General features: G+C 38.1%; 2 protein-coding genes across 6 annotated transcripts in view; both read right to left on the bottom strand.

Moving 5' to 3' along the window:
* Positions 1-1,339: 1,339 nt before the first annotated feature.
* LOC147160912 (uncharacterized) lies at positions 1,340-5,441 on the bottom strand. The gene is made up of 2 exons (XM_086098976.1): positions 3,065-5,441; positions 1,340-2,244 (listed from the first exon to the last, which is right to left on the bottom strand). Exons 1-2 carry the CDS (start codon positions 3,144-3,146, stop codon positions 1,502-1,504), a joined length of 825 nt encoding a protein of 274 aa, XP_085955102.1. The 5' UTR covers positions 3,147-5,441; the 3' UTR covers positions 1,340-1,501.
* Positions 5,442-6,009: 568 nt separating this feature from the next.
* The window catches only part of ksr1a (kinase suppressor of ras 1a), a 32,301-nt gene continuing 18,524 nt past the window's right edge, over positions 6,010-19,786 (bottom strand). For 3 of the 5 annotated variants that reach the window (XM_086098819.1, XM_086098816.1, XM_086098820.1), the window contains 19 exons: positions 19,054-19,201; positions 18,474-18,963; positions 15,513-15,694; positions 15,336-15,405; positions 15,173-15,256; positions 14,629-14,690; positions 14,437-14,546; positions 13,127-13,295; positions 12,836-12,877; positions 12,530-12,578; positions 12,349-12,418; positions 11,423-11,716; positions 10,499-10,695; positions 10,283-10,379; positions 9,057-9,190; positions 8,844-8,975; positions 8,640-8,775; positions 8,437-8,570; positions 6,010-7,612 (listed from right to left, as the gene is read on the bottom strand). In XM_086098819.1, coding sequence (XP_085954945.1) covers positions 7,606-7,612; positions 8,437-8,570; positions 8,640-8,775; positions 8,844-8,975; positions 9,057-9,190; positions 10,283-10,379; positions 10,499-10,695; positions 11,423-11,716; positions 12,349-12,418; positions 12,530-12,578; positions 12,836-12,877; positions 13,127-13,295; positions 14,437-14,546; positions 14,629-14,690; positions 15,173-15,256; positions 15,336-15,405; positions 15,513-15,694; positions 18,474-18,963; positions 19,054-19,201 — 2,607 coding nt within the window. In that variant the 3' untranslated portion in view covers positions 6,010-7,605. Of the gene's footprint in view, positions 8,571-8,639; positions 8,776-8,843; positions 8,976-9,056; positions 9,191-10,282; positions 10,380-10,498; positions 10,696-11,422; positions 11,717-12,348; positions 12,419-12,529; positions 12,579-12,835; positions 12,878-13,126; positions 13,296-14,436; positions 14,547-14,628; positions 14,691-15,172; positions 15,257-15,335; positions 15,406-15,512; positions 15,695-18,473; positions 18,964-19,053; positions 19,202-19,786 lie in introns of all 5 variants that reach the window. The other 2 variants (XM_086098817.1, XM_086098818.1) reach the window with 2 other exon arrangements.

Below are 19,786 nucleotides of genomic sequence, written 5' to 3'. Positions count from 1 at the left end.
GTTGCTGCTTAGTGGTGGGGAGGGTGTTTCGGAGTGGGGGTGGGGGGGGGGGGGGGATAGAAGAAAAGCCGAATACATAATGGGGGGGCTGGCTCCATTTCAACATAGTTCCTTGCCACAAGATGGCTCCAAAGCGCTACTTTTGTCTAAATATAACCCCCTCCATGAGTTTTTATATAGCTCCTTGACAACAAAATGCCACAAGATTGTGTCAGAGCACTATTTTTCTCCAAATGAACTTCCTCAACTCAATTTAACATAGTTACTTGACACCAATATGTCACAAGATGGCGTTAAAGCACTATTTTTTCATTCGCCTTCATTCATCTCAACATAGTTCCTGGATTTTTTTTGTCGAATGAAACACCTTCAACTTATTTTAATGCAGGTTCTTGACACCAAAATACCACAAGACGGTGTGAAAGCACTTTGCTTATCTAAATGAACTTCCTAAACTTCTTTCAACATAGTTAACTCATTCACTGCCATTGACAGCTACAGACTTTAAAAAAATCATTTTAATTATTTCTATTAGTTTAACATTTTTTCCCATTTTTGTTAACAAGAGTATGAAAACCTAGAATTTTTTTTGTACATTTAGAACAGATATAAAATTTGTGAATAATCGTGAGTTAACTAGTGAAGTCATGCGATTAATTACGGTTACAAATTTTAATCGCCTGATGCCCCTAATTATTAATAATATTTTCTTTAAAAAAAAAAAAGAAAGATTACTAAAAATTAGGGGCGCCAGGCGATTAACATATATATATTTTTTTATAATAATAAAACATTTTTAATCTGAATTAATCGCATGACTTCACTAGTTAACTCACGATTAATCACAAATTTGATAACTGCTCTAATACAATAAAAAAAAATCTAGGTTTTCATACTCTTGTTAACAAAATTGGGGAAAAAATTTAACAAAAATAAATAGTTCAAATGAATTTTTGACGTCTACAGCCGTCAATGTGGCACCAAAGCACTATTTTTGTCTAAATAAACACCCTCAACTTATTTTAGTGATAATATAATAATAATAATAGTGACAAGATGGTGTCAAAACACTATATTTGTCTAAATGAGTTTCCTAAATATGTTTCAACATAGTTCCTTGACCCCAAGGTGCCACAAGATGCCACCAAGGCACAATTTTTGTCTAAATAAAATCCTTCATATAATTTTTATATAGGTCCTTGACATTAAAATACCACAATATGCTGTCAAAGCACTATGTTTGTCTCAATGAACTGCCTGAAGTCGTTTCAGTATAGTTACTTGACACCAAAATGCCACAATATTGCTCTAAAATGAAACTTTTTATTGCTTTGGCCAGAGTACGAATACAGCAGTTTCAGCAAATAAGCTAAAAAGAAAAAGAAAAATTGCATTAATTGAAATGCAAAAAGGATAACGATAAAATAAATGTGAAAATCTGGATTTTGTCCAGAAAGCTGCGTAGCAATTTGAAACGGTGTCAAAGTACACACATCGAATGCTAAGCCGCACTTTTAGGTCCCTCGTTGCCATCGGAGAGGGCATCGCCATCTTTGTGTTGTGTCAAACAGGATGAATTATCAACTGGGGTGACATCACCAGCTTCTTCACTTTCAGCGCTCTCTTCCGCCTCCTCCTGCTTCCCTTCTCCCTTTTCTCCATTCTCATGGCCCTGCACACTTTCCTCGTTGGGGCCACTACGGTCCGCTTGTGTTCGACTCGACTCAGTCAGTAGCACGCTGGTCTCTTTGGCCTCCGTCTCCGAGTTACTTTTGTATTTGCCGTCCCGCTCCGTCCGCTCTGCAGGGTCGCTTCCCAGCATCCTGATGCGTTTGCTCATCTGGCACACTTTGCAGGTCAGCATTAAAGTGGACAGCAGCAAAATGACACAGACAAGAATCAGGCCTCCTGTTAGCATCAAGAGTGGGATGCATTTGTTACTTGTGTCCAACACGGCGACCGGGGAGGTGGTGCCGCTTGTTGGCGTCGAGTCCGGCGAAGGGTTCGATTTAGAGGTGCTTCTGACGGCCGAGGTGAGTTGAGTGGTGGCGGCTCGGGATGATCGACCCGGAGAAATAGCACTGGCTGGTACGTTTTCTTTTGGGGTTCTCGGGTCAGGGGTCGAGGTCAACGAGGCAGGCGCACGAGTTGAGCTGTTTTGAGCTGCGCACGTCAGGGCCCTGAGTGTAATTATGCAGAATAGCAGGGGACGAATTGTGGGGGCTTTCATGGTTGCTAATGTGGCTGAAAAGAAGCGAGAGAACAAGTGAGTCAGCGCTGGTTAGCAAAGTAGGTCAGTCAAACAAAAGAATGAGCAATTTGGGAACAAAGGTAAGTCATGAGTCAATAAAAAAAAAAAAATATATATATATATATATATAATATCAAAAATATAATATAAATAATAAAATAAGTGTAAGTAAATTTGTATAATTAGCATATTGGCAAAAAAATAATTCATGTAAATATCACAAGTAAGTTTTTTTTTCAGGTTTAAGTGAATAATCAAGTAATAGTGTTGCTCAATAAAAAAAATTGTCACTCAAATGTAATGAATTTCAGAAAATAACTATAGGAAATCACAGTATGTATTAATTCAGTAAGAAATCGATGTACCGGTAAGCAAATATGTAGGTATGCAAGTAAAAGTAGCTTTAAATGTATCAGGATAAAATAAATAAAATAAAATATAAATAATAAAATAGATAAAAAATATTAGTAAGTAAATAATTTGTATAATTAGCATATTGGCAAATAAATAATTCATGTAAATATCACAAGTAGGTTTATATGCTTTTTTCAGGTTTAAGTGAATAATTAATAGTGTTGCTCAATCATTTTTTTGTTTTTGCAATTTATTTCAGAAAATAACTATCGGAAGTATGTATTAATTCCGTAAGTAATCTATGTAAGCAAATATGTAGGCACGCAAGTAAAACTAGTTTTAAATGTATTAGGAAATAAAGTACAGTAAGCATGTGAAAATGAAATAGAACAACACATAGAGGGAAATAAATTGTATTTTTATCATTTAAAAATATATATATAAAAAGAAGTGACTTACATTGAAAGCGATTGATCCCAAGACGCCAAAACTTGCGTGACAAAAAAGAAGAGCTGAAGACGAGCGCATAAAAGACTCTCATTTACAGTCAAACAAATCAAGAGCGTGTAAAAGCTGTCCCGGGGCATACTTCTCCATTTGGGCTAGTGAAAAAAGGAAGCGGTTTTAGTGAGAACATCTGTGGGGTGAAACACAACACTACACTTACACACTATACGGCAAATGATTGATCTATTTTCAATTTTTTTTTTAAGGGTCAGCGAATTTGAATAATGCTATTTGGTAGAATGATAAACATTACTTTGGTATTTTTAATCTCGTTGTATTCCTCGGGCCTGAGCAGACGAAGCATAAATTGAAATGATGTCAGAGTGCTGTGGTGTCGACTAAAATAGAATCACAGATTGTAAGCAAGGAAAATGTGAAAGGAACTGAGAGCAGGTCACAGTCCCAAGTGTGTTTTTTCTTTGTCTCATTGTAGCAAGTTAGCAGAGCAGGTGTTGTATATAATTAACAGTATTTTTTTTTTTTTAATCTTGTATTGAGTCAAAAATTTTTTTTACAATACAATCAATGTAGCTACACTGCATTCTGATTAATATTGTGCTTGTGGAATATGAATTAGGCAGCAAACTCTACTTGTTTTTTGTATATATTTTTTTAGCCATCTCAGCCGGCGGCCATTTTGTCACTTGCCGTCGACTGAAAATGACAACGCAGTTGAGCAGGGGGCTAAGGTTAAAAACCAATCAGGGCTCAGCTTGCAAATGTCACATGACCAAACCCAGCTGAGCTGCGATTGGTCGTTACCTGAGCTCTCAGGGATTGTGATGTCATTGTCAGCAGCCAGAAACTGACAAAATGGCCGGCGGCGGAAATGGATCCAAATGGGTGAATTTAGCTGCTTAATTCATATTCCACTAACACAGTATTGATCAAAATACTGTATTTAGACTAGTTTGGGGAGGAAGATATTGTAAAGCATTTTTTTGGACTTCCTTTTTAAGTACATTTGAGAGTTGAATCAGTACTTCTATTTAAGTACAGAATGCAAGTACTTTTGCCACCTCTGCAGTGACAATAATAAACGCAAGGGTAGCTTATTTAATAAGTAAATATATATAAATATACCAAAATGCAAAAGGACAATTTGTCATTTGACGGTCCAGTGGAGAAAGAGGACATCTTGTGTCTGCCCTCCCCTGCAAGGTCATGTGATCCACTCGGCATCTTCTGTGCAGAACGGATCAGTATGAGTGTGCAAAAAAAATCCATCCCTCCCTTCTTATCAGTCAATGTTTCTCATTTTACTGACACGTAGCGAGACTCTTGATTGATTCCTCGCCGAAATGACTCTCGAGGCGGCAAGGTGAAACGCAAGGTGTTTTTGTTTTGCTGCCGTTGAAGCTTTAAAGTTTGCTCTAAATCGAGATGAGGACCGGCAAGTAGATTAGGACACCCTGATAAATGCGCTTTACTGGAATGTCCAATCGATATTTGGATGACCCAGTTGCAACCCGGAGAGGGCAAGTCGCCCTCTGTTGCCGGGTCTCCGCGACACCCACAGTTGGATACTTTACTCTGCAATAAACACAACCACGCTACAGTGATGATGTGCTAAGTTTGTATTCTCGGTTAATTTTATGTTGATTTGAATTTTTATAAGTGACAATAAATATTGCAATACTGTCCCTCCGCTATTTGAATCAATAATTGATGCCCATCCAAAGAGGTTTGCAATTGCCTATTTATGACACAAGATGGTGGCTGTTAGAAAAGGCCATGGCCTGACAAAATGAAGCTCCTCCCCTTGCAGTGTCATAGAGCAGTGGTCACAACCAACAGGCACGTGCCACTTTGGACCAGCCGCACAGTTGAAAGAATATATATATATATATATTTTTTTTAAACTTTCTGTTCTGGTTTAATCATTATCCGAGGCAAAAAAAAATGAAAAAAAAAGTTTATTTTGATAAGTAACAACTGACGGGCTAGCAAAATGAGTAAAAAAAAAACCAGACATATAATTTTTAAAATTTCTTTCTAATTGATGAGACAACACAAGAGTCTATGACCAGGACATCAAAAATGAAAACAACAAAAGTTATTTTACTAATTATAGACCGATATCCCTACTCCCACAATTTTCAAAAATCCTAGAAGAAGAATTCACACGGGATATCCACAAGATAGGAAAGAATATATATCGGTAGTTGGTGTCTTTATAGATCTAAAAAATAAAACAAATGCTTTGACACTCCAAGCTTTTAAAGGGATACCTCAAGAGTCTGTAATAGACCCTAAATCATTATTTTAACTCATTCACTGCCATTGACGACTATAAACGTAAAAAATTAATGTGAACAATTTCTGTTAGTTTAACATTTTTTCATTTAATTTCATTTTTTTTATTAAATCTTAGAGGAGAAAAAAAAATATTGTACATTTATAACATACAATTTGTGATTAATCGTGAGTCAACTATTGAAGTCATGCGATTAATTACAATAAAAAAATGTAATCGTCTGACGCCCCTTATTTTTATTTTATTTCTTTTATTAGGGGCTTCAGGTGATTAATTTTTTTAAATTGTAATTAATCACTTGACTTCACTAGTTAACTAACGATTAATTAAAAAAATGTATATCTGTTCTAAATTGACAACATAAAAAAAATCTAGGTTTTCATACTCTTGTTAGCAAAAGCGGGGAAACATTTTTAACTAATAGAAATAGTACAAATGAATTTTTGTCGTCTGTAGCCGTCAATTGCAGTGAATGAGTTAATAACACATGCAATGTTTCTGAATACTCAAATGTGTCGTATTTGCAGATGATGCTACTCTCTCCCGTGTTGGCAAAATCCTTGAACAGCGTGTGAATACGGTTGACAGTGAACTGAACACACTGAAAAAAGTAGTTTGATGTCAATAAATTAGCACTAAATTTGGAGGAATAACAAAGTTTATTTTCTTAGGCACAATTAAAAGTAATATCACTGTGCGTTCCATTCAGATGGAAAGAGTATATAATACAAAATTCCTTGGAATGATCATTGATGCCAAGCTTTATTGGAAACCACATATAGATAACGTTAAAACTAAAAAGGTCAAAAGTTACAGCTATTCTTTGTAAAAAATAAGACGTCCTGGACCCGAACAACAAATCAGTATACGTAATTTATAGTTTGCTATTACTTCTATGTATGACATATGGTATCGTTTTGATTAAAGCTGATTGAATAAATACAGTCCACGATAATTTCCCCCGCAACACATTACGACTGCAAGTGAATAAGCAGAATTTCGCACTCTATATTAAATGCTGCAGTTAGGAGGGCAATAAAGAATTTGTATTGTTACATGACGAGCCTCATTTTATTGTCTTCCAAGGATGAAAACAGAACCTGCGTGTACAGAACGGTCTTCACAATGCGATACAAAAATATGAATTTTTACAACAGAAAAAAACAACAACAAAAAAAAAAAAACATGTATTGGCCCATTTAAAAAAAATTGTACATTCTTTGTACATGACAAAAATATAAATATATATACACATCTGTATCGGCGGAAGTGGGCCGTATTCAAAAAAATGTGGTGAAAATGTTTGTACAAATGTTCGATCATCATAAATTGCTGTACATTAAATAATGTATTTACAGTACTTAGCAACGGATTCGCAACAGAAATTAAGCTAATTAACCCAGCATGTTTCACTCATACACACGCACACACATTGCAAGCACACAAAAAAACTTAAAAAACAAACAAGAGGTAACGTTTAAGGAAGATAGAGGACACTTTCTGATTTTTTTTTCTGTCTTTTGTGGGTGTTTTTTTTTTCTTTCTTTGTGAAGTCACTCAGCTGCTTGAAATAACTAATATTCTTATAAAGTGCACTTGACATCTTTAAAAAAAATAAAAAATAATCCAGCATGTGTTCCTTTCCCTGGGATGATGTTGAACGAGTAAAAGGGGGAGGGACATGTAATTAAATGCTTAAGAAATCAATGGGTAGGTGTGGAAGGGTCACTAAACTAGCACAGAACAAAGAATAGATCCCCCCTCCCCCCCATTTTTTTTTTTTTAAACCAAATGCCACAAAACACTGCAATGGTCACCAAATTACAAAAAATAAAACAAATACTGTAAATAAAGAAAGGAAGCTTTTGCAAAAGACATGCAATCACTGTTAAGAAGAAGAAGAAGAAGAAGAAGAAAAAAACCAGAGCCAAATGAACGGGAAGGCTTCGGGCACATCACACGAGCGAGCTGGTCATGTGATCACAAACAAAGCCTCGGAGAAACCCAAAGGGAGGGGAGGAGAAGAAAAAAAAAAGTGTGCTACGCCTCAGTCCACTCATGCTCGCTTTTCAAACAAGACAAGTGAGCGGACAGAGAAGATGAGTGCGTGTGTGTGTGTGTGTGTGTGTAAGTAGAGTGTGTTCGAGGCAATGCTTTGAACAATCCTGTGGGCATTAAGGATTCGGGAGCATGCAAGGCAGACCCGGGCTTTGTGTTGCATTGCTTATGTTTGCCGCTACAACCTGGAGGCCGACAGGAGACAAAAGAGACAAAAAGAGAGCAAAGGAAGAGGCAATCATTAATAGACGACGGTTAGTCGATCTGTTCAAGGCAACAAGGTTGGGAAGATTTCAAGACAAGAAGGCTAGTAAAGGCACACTTGGAGATGATTATTGTATTAGTTCATCTCAAAAATGATTTCTTTGGTGTGGTTTTTTGCTTAAGGAAAGTGGAAGGAAATGAAACAAAAAACAAGAAGGATAAAAAAAAAAACTCAATTCAAATAGTGCTGTTGTTGAGATGTTAGATGATAAAAAAAATTGTAAGAAATGTTACGGAAAGATACGGAATTATTACTCTATAGATACTTTGAAAAATGCACGGGGAAAAAAGCGTAACCACCCAACCCAACGTAAATTACAGCGGTGCCTTGAGATACAAGTGATCCATCTTCACAAATTCGAGATACAAGCTGTGGATCGGCCATTTTTTTTTTTCTTAGACTTTAGCTCCTTTTTTTCCACTTGCATTCGACCCTGCGGCTAATACAAAGGTGCGGCTTATCCATCAGATCACAAGAGGGCGCACTATCAAAAATATTCAATTAATCAAATAAAAATTATTTTTAACTCCACATGTGGCCAAAGTATGATTATGCATTTATTTTCCTGTCAACCTCTAGAGAATCTGTTATGTTCATTTCTGGAACTGCTTATTCCTATCATTCCCCCCAAAAAATTTTTTAAAAAGCAATCTTCTTTTTTACATAAACCGTAAAGATATTATTGTGACTGAGTCAATGCAGCAAAGAAAACATTTTTGTTCTGCCATCTTGTGGGATACCTACTCTGCTGACTTCCAGAAGTGTCCCGGGTGAGACAGCCTGCGGTTGAGTTTGGGCAGCTTCTCCAGCATGTCGGCCAGCTGCGTGAAAGGGGGCCGCTCCCGCAGGTCGTAAGCCCAGCAGGCCGAGAGGATCTCCTGAGCCGGAGAAGACGCTTCGGGTCAGAACACCGGAAAAAAGGCTGGACCCGGAAACTTGGGACTCACCGTGACCTCCTTCCCCAGGCTGATTTCTGACAGGATCTTTTTTATACCTTCTCCGCTGCCCACCTGCCAGATGGTTGCTTCCACAGGCTGGTTGGTGATTGGCCAGTCCCTTACTTGCAACTCGTACCAAATGGTGCTGCAAAACCAATGCGTGATTACTCTTTCATGTTTCGGTCTCAAATTGACGCACAGAGCACATCTTACCCAAAAGCGTACACGTCGGCCGCAGTGGAGAAAGGAAGTCGATCCTCGTTGTTACCCGGACTCATTTTGCGCACTATTTCTGGTGCGAGGTAACAAATCCAGCCATGTGGAAGTTTGAGCTGATTCTCCCGCCTGAAACAGTTGCCAAAAACAGCACCTTATGCCGGCTGTGTAACAAGTGACAAGAAATGTGATTTGCCAACTTCGACTTACCTCCCTTCCTGAACAACACCAGAGATCCCAAAAAGGCCAAAGTCGGTGATCACGACCTTGTTGGTATCATGAAAAACGTTCTTTGACTTCAAGTCTTTGTGGACAATGCCTTTAGCGTGCAGATATCCCATTCCCTACATCGGGAGAAAGTTCATTATATGTTTTATTCAAACCTAAAAAATTCTAAATATGTTTTTTTTTTAATACTTGGTCCTTCACTCCCCCCAATTTATTTATATTTTTATGCTAGAGCATACAGAAGGTTTGATGCAGCTTCTGACATGAAGAGGTCGCTTAAAGCAATGGTAGTTATTACAAAAACGGCCAGCAGGTGGCAGCAGAGTATAAGAGATCAGCCATGGGCCATGTTGCAACAAGCTCTTTTCCCCAGTGTTTTGTGAATAATGATGAAACTTAGCTAATGCTAATTGCTGCAAAACGGACACAGATCCAAATAGACTTTTTTTTCCTGATGAAAGAAGAGACTCTAATCTTTCTTTTGGTAGGTTCCATGTTTTATAGCAATAGAACACAATATTCTGTGGGCCTTGCGAAATCTGTCAGTAAAACAGCCGGGAGCGAAGATGGTTGCTTCAGTGAAAATGGCTGCGAGTGAATGAGTTCATAACTGGATTGTCTTAAACTACTCAATGCATTAAAGCGGATGTCAACCCAAAACTTTTCTTTACAATATGTTGTATCCGCTCCCATTAATCAAAACACATTATTTTGACGAATATTGTGTTTGCGGAATATGAATTAAGCAGCAAAATCCACCTGTTTTTTCCCCCCAATCTCAGGGGGCGGCCATTTTGCCACTTGCTGTCGACTCAAAATGTCATCACAGTTGCTCAGGTAACGATCAATCACAGCTCAGCTGTTTTCTGAGTTTGGTCATGTGACATTTGCAAGCCGAGCCGTGATTGGCCATTACCCGGCCGGGCCCTGAACAATTGTGACGTCATTTCCAACAGCAAGTGGCAAAATGGCCGCCCCCTGAGATGGATAAAACCGGGTGGATTTTACTGCTTTAATCATATTCCACAAACTCAATATCAATCACCATAATTAATTAATTAATTTAGACTAGCGGGGCCCTTCTTGTGAAGAAGATTTTTTTGGGGTTGAGTTCATCTTTAAATATTTATAGTGAAAACCGCTAATGGTGAATATTTATTGATCAACGGCGAGGTGTTAAAAACCCAAATGACTCAACAGGAAACTACCTTGACAATCTCCTGGGCGATTTGTCTGGTCTTGTTGATATCCAAAGTGTTTTTAGTATCTCTTACAACGGAATACAGCGTCCTCCCTTTACAGAAACTGTGAACAGAATGAAAACAAATGCATTTCGTTACTTGAGTGGTGCCTTTTTGGTTGGTTGGTTCAAGTGACACAATTCGGGCAATATATCATTACGGGAGGAATATTCAAGCTCTCACCTCGTAATGATAGCTAAGTGGGGCGGGGCCATGCAAGCCCCCATGAAGAGCACCACATTCTCATGCCTGGTCTGCCTGTAGTTCATCACTTCCTTTTTAAAGAGCTTCAGGTGATCCTGATTGTTCCCGTCGATCTCGAGAAGTCGGATGGCCACCTCGCCGTGCCATCGACCTTTATGCACTTTGCCCCAACGGCCCTGGATCAACAAACGGACATTAAAAGCGTAATTTCAGAATTAGTTATGATATCATGGCGCCAAATAGCTATATGCCCTTTTTTTGCTATTTTTTTCTTATTAGTCTATGCGGTTCACACTGATTTTAAAATTTCAATTTGACTCTAAACTGAGTAAAATTTACACTTGGAAGAGAGTAAACTATTCAGCGTAAATTTTAGTCAAAGTATGTTTAATGTCTATCCCGTTACAAAACCAACAAAAGAGTACATTTTGCAAAGAGAGATTTTGATTCAATTGTACTAGTTTATTACTAAAAAAACAACAACAACTTACTTGGACACCCTTACTGTGAGTTAATATATCGCTCGTGTCAGCTCGAATCTTCGTACCACCAAAAAACTATGTTTTTGTTCTCCTTTTGAATATTAGTAAATAGCAGTGGCAGTCTCCCAAGCTGAAGGTCGTGAGTTTGTTCCTCTACTCTTGTGTAACTTTTTATTTTAAATAAACTAGTAAAATGCATGAGTGAAAAAAACTTGACTCGTTTTTTTTCTCACGGGATAGGCCAGTTTTCTCGTACACAGTAAAAAAAAACACTTTGAGTTCAATCAAACCCAGGTTAAAAACCACAGCTCTATAATAATGAGGATTTCATGGAACCACCATGATGACAACTTTAATGACAATTATCTCCATTTTACAGCTACTGAACGCAATCATCTTACATCTATTTCTGCTTCCTTACCTTCCCAATGAGTTCCCCGAGGTCCAGCTGCTCAAAAGGGATGTCCCATTCCTGCAGGTAGACGCTGGTCTGGCTGGCTTTGCGTGAGATGGGGACCTTCCACTGGTTCCCCCGCGGGCAGGGCAGATCGTCCAACTTGTCGCTTTCGCACTCGCCGTCAGAGCCCATGTTCATCCGGACCTCCTCGCCGTCCTCCTCGTCCTCGCCGTCATCGCAAATCTCCTCCTCTTCCTCCTCATTGTCCTCGTCCAATTCAGGGTCTTCATCTTCGACATCGATGTCGTCCTCCACTTCCTACAAGAGGACCGTTATTTGCTCTTTAACTCATTCACTGCCATTGACGGCTATAGACGTCAAAAATTAATTTGAACTATTTCTATTAGTTTCACATTTTTTCCACTTTTGTAAACAAGCATATGAAAACATAGAAAAAATGTATTGTACATTTAGAACAGATGTAAAATTTGTGATTAATCTTGAGTTAACTCGTGAAGTCATGTAATTAATTACAATTACAAATAATTAATCGCCTGATGTCCCTAATAAAAAAAAAAGATTATTAAAAATGAGGGGCATCAGACAATATTTTTTTTAAATTGTAATTGATAGATTAATCACAAATGTTATATCTATTCTAAATGTACAATAAAAAAAATCTAGGTTTTCATACTCTTGTTAACAAAAGTGAAAAAAAAAAGTTAAACTAATAGAAATAGTTCAGATTAATTTTTGATGTCAATGGCAGTGAATGAGTTAAATGGATTCAGCGCAGAATTGTAGAGTCATTTTAATCAGTGTTCGCCAAAGTTTGGGCCAGAAGAACCTACTTCAGGTCTAAGTTATTTTATCATTGGTCACCTAATAAATCATTTATCATCATTATATTCAACAACAAACTTTCACGAAATTTTCTTGTCATGTCATACCTCCTCATCTTCATCTTCATCTTCAACCAAATCATCATGAATGTCTTCTTCTGATTGCTCAATCTCACTGCTGTAATCCAAGGACAAAATCCAATGAAAAGTATTCTCACAATTCCCCATGAGAGATGAAAAATCAACATATATAAATAGGAATGTAGGAATAAAAAGAGTGAAGTCTTACACTGTATCTTGGAGAATATCAGTATGTAAATTAGCAGGGCCGGAGACGTCTGAGAAGCATGAAATATAAAAAGTACTCAACAATATTCATAAATGTAAATGCAAGATAACCACATGCAGTTTCCCATTATCACCAGCAGATGGCGGTAAAACAACATTTATATGCATGGCTCGAGTAGACTACCATGACACTGTGAAACCTCAGAGGAATGACATGCAGAGGGCAGTAGCAGCTGCAGGCTATCTGGGATTTGCACAAGGAGATGACGGGAAGGTGACGATGCAGTATGACATGTCTGGGACTCACCAGGGAAGATAAACTGCTGTCTATGCTGAAAATAGCAGGCAGCTTTCATAAAAAAAAAAAAATTAATACAAAAAGTTGGAAAGGCCAGCAAGCATGGCAGAGGGAGAGAGACGCATAGTTAGTTTTTTTTTCTCAAAAGAAGAAACTTTAAAATGCACAACCATTATTAGTTCTCAGTGTTAATTCCATAGAGGGATCTAATTCTTATTACTTGAGGACATTTAAAGAATATTAACATACTGTACTGCACACGTCCATTATTCGTGTATGTGTGTTATCTGTGAGGCTCACCTGGAAAGTTGAAGCGGCTGTCCCGATGGCCTTTGGGCGAGGGGTTGGGCGGCGGCGTGGCGCTGGGAGGGTTGCTCTGCTGGAAGGGTGCCGGGGACGAGGGCGTGGACGAGGTCGTGGAGGACGGATTACTGCTGGAGTCGAGCTGGTTCAGGACGGGAGGATGATCCTGCTGACACAAGCCACTCACGTTTAGAGATCAGACGAACATTACACTCGCCCGACACTTTATTAGGTACGCCTGCACAATGCATAATGCATTCCGTTACGAGAGCTGCATTAGGCATGTTGATCAACAACGATATCAATTCAATCATATCAGCAGAAATGATGCGTGATTTTTACTTATTTTTTTAGTATGAAATATTAGAAGAGCTTTGGTTCAAACGAAGAACAATAGTCAGCAAGAGTCTGTATGAGAAAATATGATCCATTTATTCAAATTTAGAAAATACTAATCCGTAAACTTGCACATGTACACTGTAAGATTTGTATGAAAATGCATTTATTTATCTGAAACTTCAGGCTTCTAACTGTGAGCCACTGTATTTAACAAACAATCTGTTGCAATCTGTTTCATATTTGAACAGCATTAAAATAAAATATTAAGGCTTTTTGTTTCATTAATATAACATTCTTCCATGCTTTAACGTGTGAACCCTGACCAAGATGTTTTGTTGAATATTTCCATAAAAAATGTTTAAATTTCGATTCGCCCGCATATCGAATTGTGCGCTGCAATATTGCCGAATCCATTTTTTTTTTAACACCCCTACTAAATATATAGTTTTAGATATATTAACGATACTGTTTTTGTTTTCTTGCTTGATATTGGACCGATATCTGATATCAATATCGGATCAGGACACCCTAGTAATAGTAGTTCGAACAACCCCTATCTCCTATGTCAGCTGTAATCATGAATATTATTTAAAAGTAACATGAAATCCACTTTTTGAAAGAACGTTTTTTCCGCGATATTTGTAGTTATTAAGATTGACCTGTATCAAAATTCATTATTTATGGTAGAAATTGTGGGGAAACTTCTCGACAATGGGGTTAGTCTAATCGTCGCTCTCTAATGTTCACGTAGCAGTAGCAAGTGAAGAGACGTCAGATGGCAAAAATCACCTGCATAACTATTTGTCTTTCACACTAAAGCAAACAAAACTGGAACGTCCAGACATAGATTCCATCTGCGCCAACGTGTTCAGAATTCTCACACATACAAACACTGAAGTGCCAGACAAGAGACCCTCGTCTGGCACTTCCATGTCTTCACCGATCAAGAGAGATTCACAGCATTTTACCTTTTTGGTGATGGCCTTTGGTAGTGTACCAAACTGCGGACATTCGGGAGGACGATCCACTGGGTTGTTTATATCCGATGGCACAGACTCTGTCCTTCGAATTTTGGCAACTACAACAAAAGACGGACATTGCCTTGCTTTTGCATTTTGTTGTCTGTTGGTCGGGAATAAAAAAACAAAAACTAATCTTACTTGGAAGAAAAGAGATTCTGCAGGATGGAGCTTCTTTTGTGCATTTGTTGTGGCACTTTAATCTGCACACAAAAAAGAAACAGACCACACAAAAAAAAATAGGTACCTCGTGATTAACTCATTCACTGCCATTGACGGCTATAAACGTCAAAAATTCATTTGAACTATTTCTGTTAGTTTAACATTTTTTTCCCCACTTTTGTTAACAAGAGTATGAAAACCTACCCTTGTACATTTAGAACATATGCAATTTGTGATTAATCGTGAGTTAACTAGTGAAATCATGCGATTAAATTTTTTAATCGTAATTAATCGCATGACTTCCATAGTTAACTCACGATTAATCACAAATTTTATATCTGTTCTAAATGTACAATAAAAAAATCTAGGTTTTCATACTCTTGTTAACAAAAGTAGAAGAAAAAATGTTAAACAAATAGAAATTGTTGAAATTATTTTTTGACGTTCATAACCGTCAATGGCAGTAAATGAGTTCAATCATTTTTACCATCTTTCTTCGTTAATATCAAAGCGCTCAACTCACCGACAGTGTTTGCACTTGACCCCAAACATCATATTCTTCTGACACACCTGACATGTCTGAGAGAGCCAGGACTTTGTGGAGAACCTACAGAAAAGTAATGCATCATGTTGGGTGATGATAAATAACCCAACATAAAACATACATTTTGTGAAAAAAAAGGCACCTGTGCGTAACTGCAAGGCCAATGTCCCGCCTCACAGCTTGTGGAGAGCTGCGGTGAACTGCTTTGTTATCTAGACACAAAGCGGAGGAATATTTAATGCGGTTAAGAGATGACAATTTGTCAATAAAACATGCATGAAATCATCAATTCTAGAACGATGATCATTCACAAACTCACTTTTAATGATGCTATGCTCTTCCAACAGGGTGGGTGTACCGGGGAGGGTGTAAGGCGCGGTGGTTGCAGCTGGGGGCGCCCCTGGGGTTCGTACAGGAACAGCAGGGTAGCGAGAAGGCGTGTCCTCGTGTCCGTTCCCATTGACTTGCATATTCAAGAGGATTTTGTTCTTTTTGACACATCTGGAAGCAGGAGAACGCAAGGTTAAATGGGCGTTCAATCTCATTTGGATCCCAGGGAAGAAAAAGGCACACAAAAAAACCTGGAACTTTTAAACAATCCAATAAAACCAAGAGTGATGGGAGAAAAATATTTTATTCATAGTAATTGAAAGCTTAAAAAATGCCATTTACAATCAAACAATGATGGAATCCCAGCTGAGCTGTTGCAGCGATCAATGAGGAATCTCAACAGCAGATTTCAATGGATTCATACAGGATGATGTCATCTACAGGACGTAATAAAAATAATTAAAAAAAATCCACCATTGTTTCTTAAATGCCATGTTTTAAGGTTTCAATTACTACGAATAAAATGTGTTTCTTCCATGACTCCTTGTTTTATTGGATTAGTAAAAAGTGTTTTTTATGTCACCCCGTATATGAAAATTTTTGCTGTAATAAATAGGGATGTTCAATACCACTTTTTTTTCAGACCGATAACGAGTAATAGCATTTTTTCCTTAAATTTGCATGAAACTAATGGCAATTTTTGATATATTGATATCTGCTTTTTTTTTTTTTTTTTTTTTTTAAATCAAACGGCCTATAAAAAAACATTAAAAGCTGTGTTAACCTCAGGGAACTATTTATTGACACTTTCAGGTAAGCTATGATATTTACTTGCTAAAGTGTTCATTTAACTGACCCTGGGGGGTTCCTGAACGTTTTCAGGGATCTTAAAAGAAAGATGTCTATTTTCTAAGAAAAAAAGAAAAAGAAAAAAAAATTGTTGTTCAATAAACATATGCTTTAAGAAATTTCAACAAAGTTTAGAGATAAAATTTGTATTATTTCTTTATTTAAATTTGAATATCGGTCTCCTTGACTAATATAATCAGTATGGGCCATAAAAAAAAAAAATCAAAAACAAAACATATCAGTCTACCTCAAATTTTCCATTATTCTAATTTCTAATTATTGATCATAAAACAGCCACAATACAGTTGCCAATACTTGTATTGGCCGCCATCGCGAGTATCGATACCTTGAACAAGGCCTGGTATCGAACCGATACGGTGATACCTGGTATCAGTACTCACCCATTCCTAGTATTGAAGAAAAAAAAAAAGATGAGGATTGAAATCGGAAATGTCCAAAATAATAATATTTTGTTAGTGAAATATATACACATATCCATACTTTACATTTACCGTTATTTATTTATTGGTATATTCTTGCCTCAGCTCTCAGTTTTAAAAACCAAACCAAGCCCTTGAGCCCAAAAGTTTGGCTCACCCCTTTGGTTCCGAGACGGAACGTGCACCGCATGGCTTCAAGTAATTGTGTCAGGTTATGTAAGAAGGATTTGAGAGTCGGCACGTTTGGGACGCACGTCTCCGTCCACTTACGTGCGAGCAACAGTAAAAAATGCTACGACATTAGAACTGAGACCAGATTGCTTACAAAGTCATGAGCGTGTGTGTTGAATCTGTCAGTTTTCAGCATCGGAAAAAGTTCCGCCTCCCGTACACAGACAGGATATGATGGATAAACATGGAGCTTGTTTTTGCATGTGCATCCCATCGAAATAGACGGAGAGCAAAGAAGAGGGGAGACAGATTGTGCGTGTATGTGCGTGTGTGTGTATTTGACTTGCCACCTCCGAGCATTAGTCCGAGAGGAAATACTTCCTGTTTGGACATGACTCATAATCTCTGGGAATCTGAGGGGATTAGCCCGGGACAAACATTCAGAGTAAGGAGGGTGTGGATAACAGCGGGAATAGAAGTGTACTGAATAAGTAAACTGACATGCAAACAGGACATTATTACGTAGTTGGTATAGATTTTAAGTAGATGTAAAAAGTCTACACAACCCTATTCATATACCAAGTTTTTGTGATATATATAAAAAATAAAAAAAGCGTTTCCCACCATTATTGTGACCTATAACCTGTACAATTATTTTGTCAAATAACATTCCCTTCCTTTAATTTCTGTAATTGTGTGATTTTTATAGCATCATTTAAGAATATATGCAATAATATTGTCCTGACCTTGAACAACGGTTGCAACATAGCAGAGGTTCAATCTTTCAGTAACTGTTGATGTGTGTACACATTGGCGCAGCAAAAGTTTTATTATTAATATAGCTTATAGGGCTGGGTTAATTGTTTTTTAATAATAATCGAATAATCAATAATGTATCCATTTTCATTTTCCAGCATGATATCGATTCATAAAACCATGAATCGATTATTTTAAATATCTCTTTTTCCCATAAACCAAAAAGAAAATATAATTTTAAAAGCTGAAATATTTTTTGTACTGACTATTTTCTTGAAATTTACTGTTCACATGAATTTAAAAGTATTTTATTACATTTACGAAATACCTGACTTATTGCATTTGAAGACAATTCTGAATCTTTTTTATTTATATTTACAATGATTGAATTAGAATTATGAAAACATTTTCATTTCATCCATGCTGATGTCAATGTTTGTGTAACACTTAAGTGAGTTGGAGTTACTGCTTTTGCAAAATTGAATTTGGAATTAAATGTTTGTAGAGTTTTTATTTTTTAAATCATGTTCTTGATATTTAGGAAGAATTGATGTTACATAATATCGGAAGTGAATCGAATCAAATTGAACACTTGTGAATCGAAATCGAATCGAATGAGGAAATTACAATCGATACCAGGGCCCCAATAGCTTGTCAACCACCTAATGAGGCTTCAAGCAAAACAACAAAAGCAACAGTGGCAATCATCCAAAGTGTTCTGACCGAGTACCTACTTGTTGGTGAGTGGGTCTTCGATACGATTGCCCAACTGCGATTCGTGACTTTTGCTGCGCGTGAGCGTGATGTTGGGGAGCAGATGTAGGACTTTGCGGGACGGAGGCGGTGGGGTGCACGGAGGCTTCAGTCGGTGACGGCGCTTTGACGGTGGCGTTGCGGGTGGCGTGGAAGTGTGTCCGTGCAGACGCGGGGAGCGCGCCAAGGTCACGGGGAATGCATTCGTGAGGGGGCTTTCGCCGTGGAGGTGCGGCGTCAGCGCCTCGGGCGTGGGGGCCGCTGACACCGAGCCGGAGCGGGGATGAGGGAAAGTGGCGCAGGGGGTGGAGGGCGTAGAATGGATGGCGGACGGGCGGGCTAGAGGCGAGGGACTGTGCGGCCGCAGCGGGTTTCCGATGCTGGAAAGCTGATCTGCAGGCAGTAGAGAACCGCTGTCCCTCCTGGTGGGCTCAGACAACCAAGTTGTGCTGTCTTCCTTCAGTTCACCTCCTGGAGCACAGACAAGAGTGGATAATGCGGTCTGCATCCATGGAGAACACGTGAAAATAAAACCATGGCAGATGGGAGCAACACACATACCGGATTCAGTTGCACTCTTGAGACAGGAGAGGGCAGCACTTAGTCGGGCACATTCTTCTGAGGTGAAGCCAAGCCTTCGCATTGTGTCCCTCACCTGAGTTCCTGCCATCTGCAGTAAGGCATCCAGGGAGAACTTTGCTTCCACTGCCTACACAGAAGCAGCATTGAAGAAAGAAGACGCAAATCTTAACTTTACTAAGTGCAATTTCTGCAGAAATCGCGTGGGAATGCTGAAAGCTGAATGCTAATAGCTGAATGCTTTTCAAGTAAATTGAAAGATAAATTATGTGAACATTACAAAGTATTAATTGTAGTTGAAAGATAAATAAATAAAAAGAACACTTGAAGCCGGGATGTGTGAATTTTTGAAGCAAGTTGAAATTCATATGGAAAAATGTTATCTGAAAGTAACCTCCATTCATTTAGATGGAAAAGTGGAGCAAATGATATCCAATGGAAAAATGGGAAAAATAAAAAATAAAAATCACTTAATAGCGCCACCTGGGCATGCAGTACCCTCCATTAATTTAGGTGGAAAGCTCAAACTAATGATATCCAATGAAAAAATGCAACAACAAAAAAACTGCCGTATATCGCTGTGATTGGTCAACTGCTGGTCACATGACCATGAGTCGGCCAAACTCTCTATATGGCTCTGAAAAAAATACTCAATAGCGCCATCTAGACATGCAGTACCCTCCATTTCGATAGATATGATCGTCAGATGGTTAGC

This window comes from Leptonotus elevatus, chromosome 16 (genome assembly GCF_054856555.1).
Source record: "Leptonotus elevatus isolate MCC_2025b chromosome 16, RoL_Lele_1.0, whole genome shotgun sequence".
NCBI lineage: Eukaryota > Metazoa > Chordata > Actinopteri > Syngnathiformes > Syngnathidae > Leptonotus > Leptonotus elevatus.
Note: the sequence above shows the minus strand (reverse complement) of the source record. Positions and strands in the feature narration are given on the sequence as shown.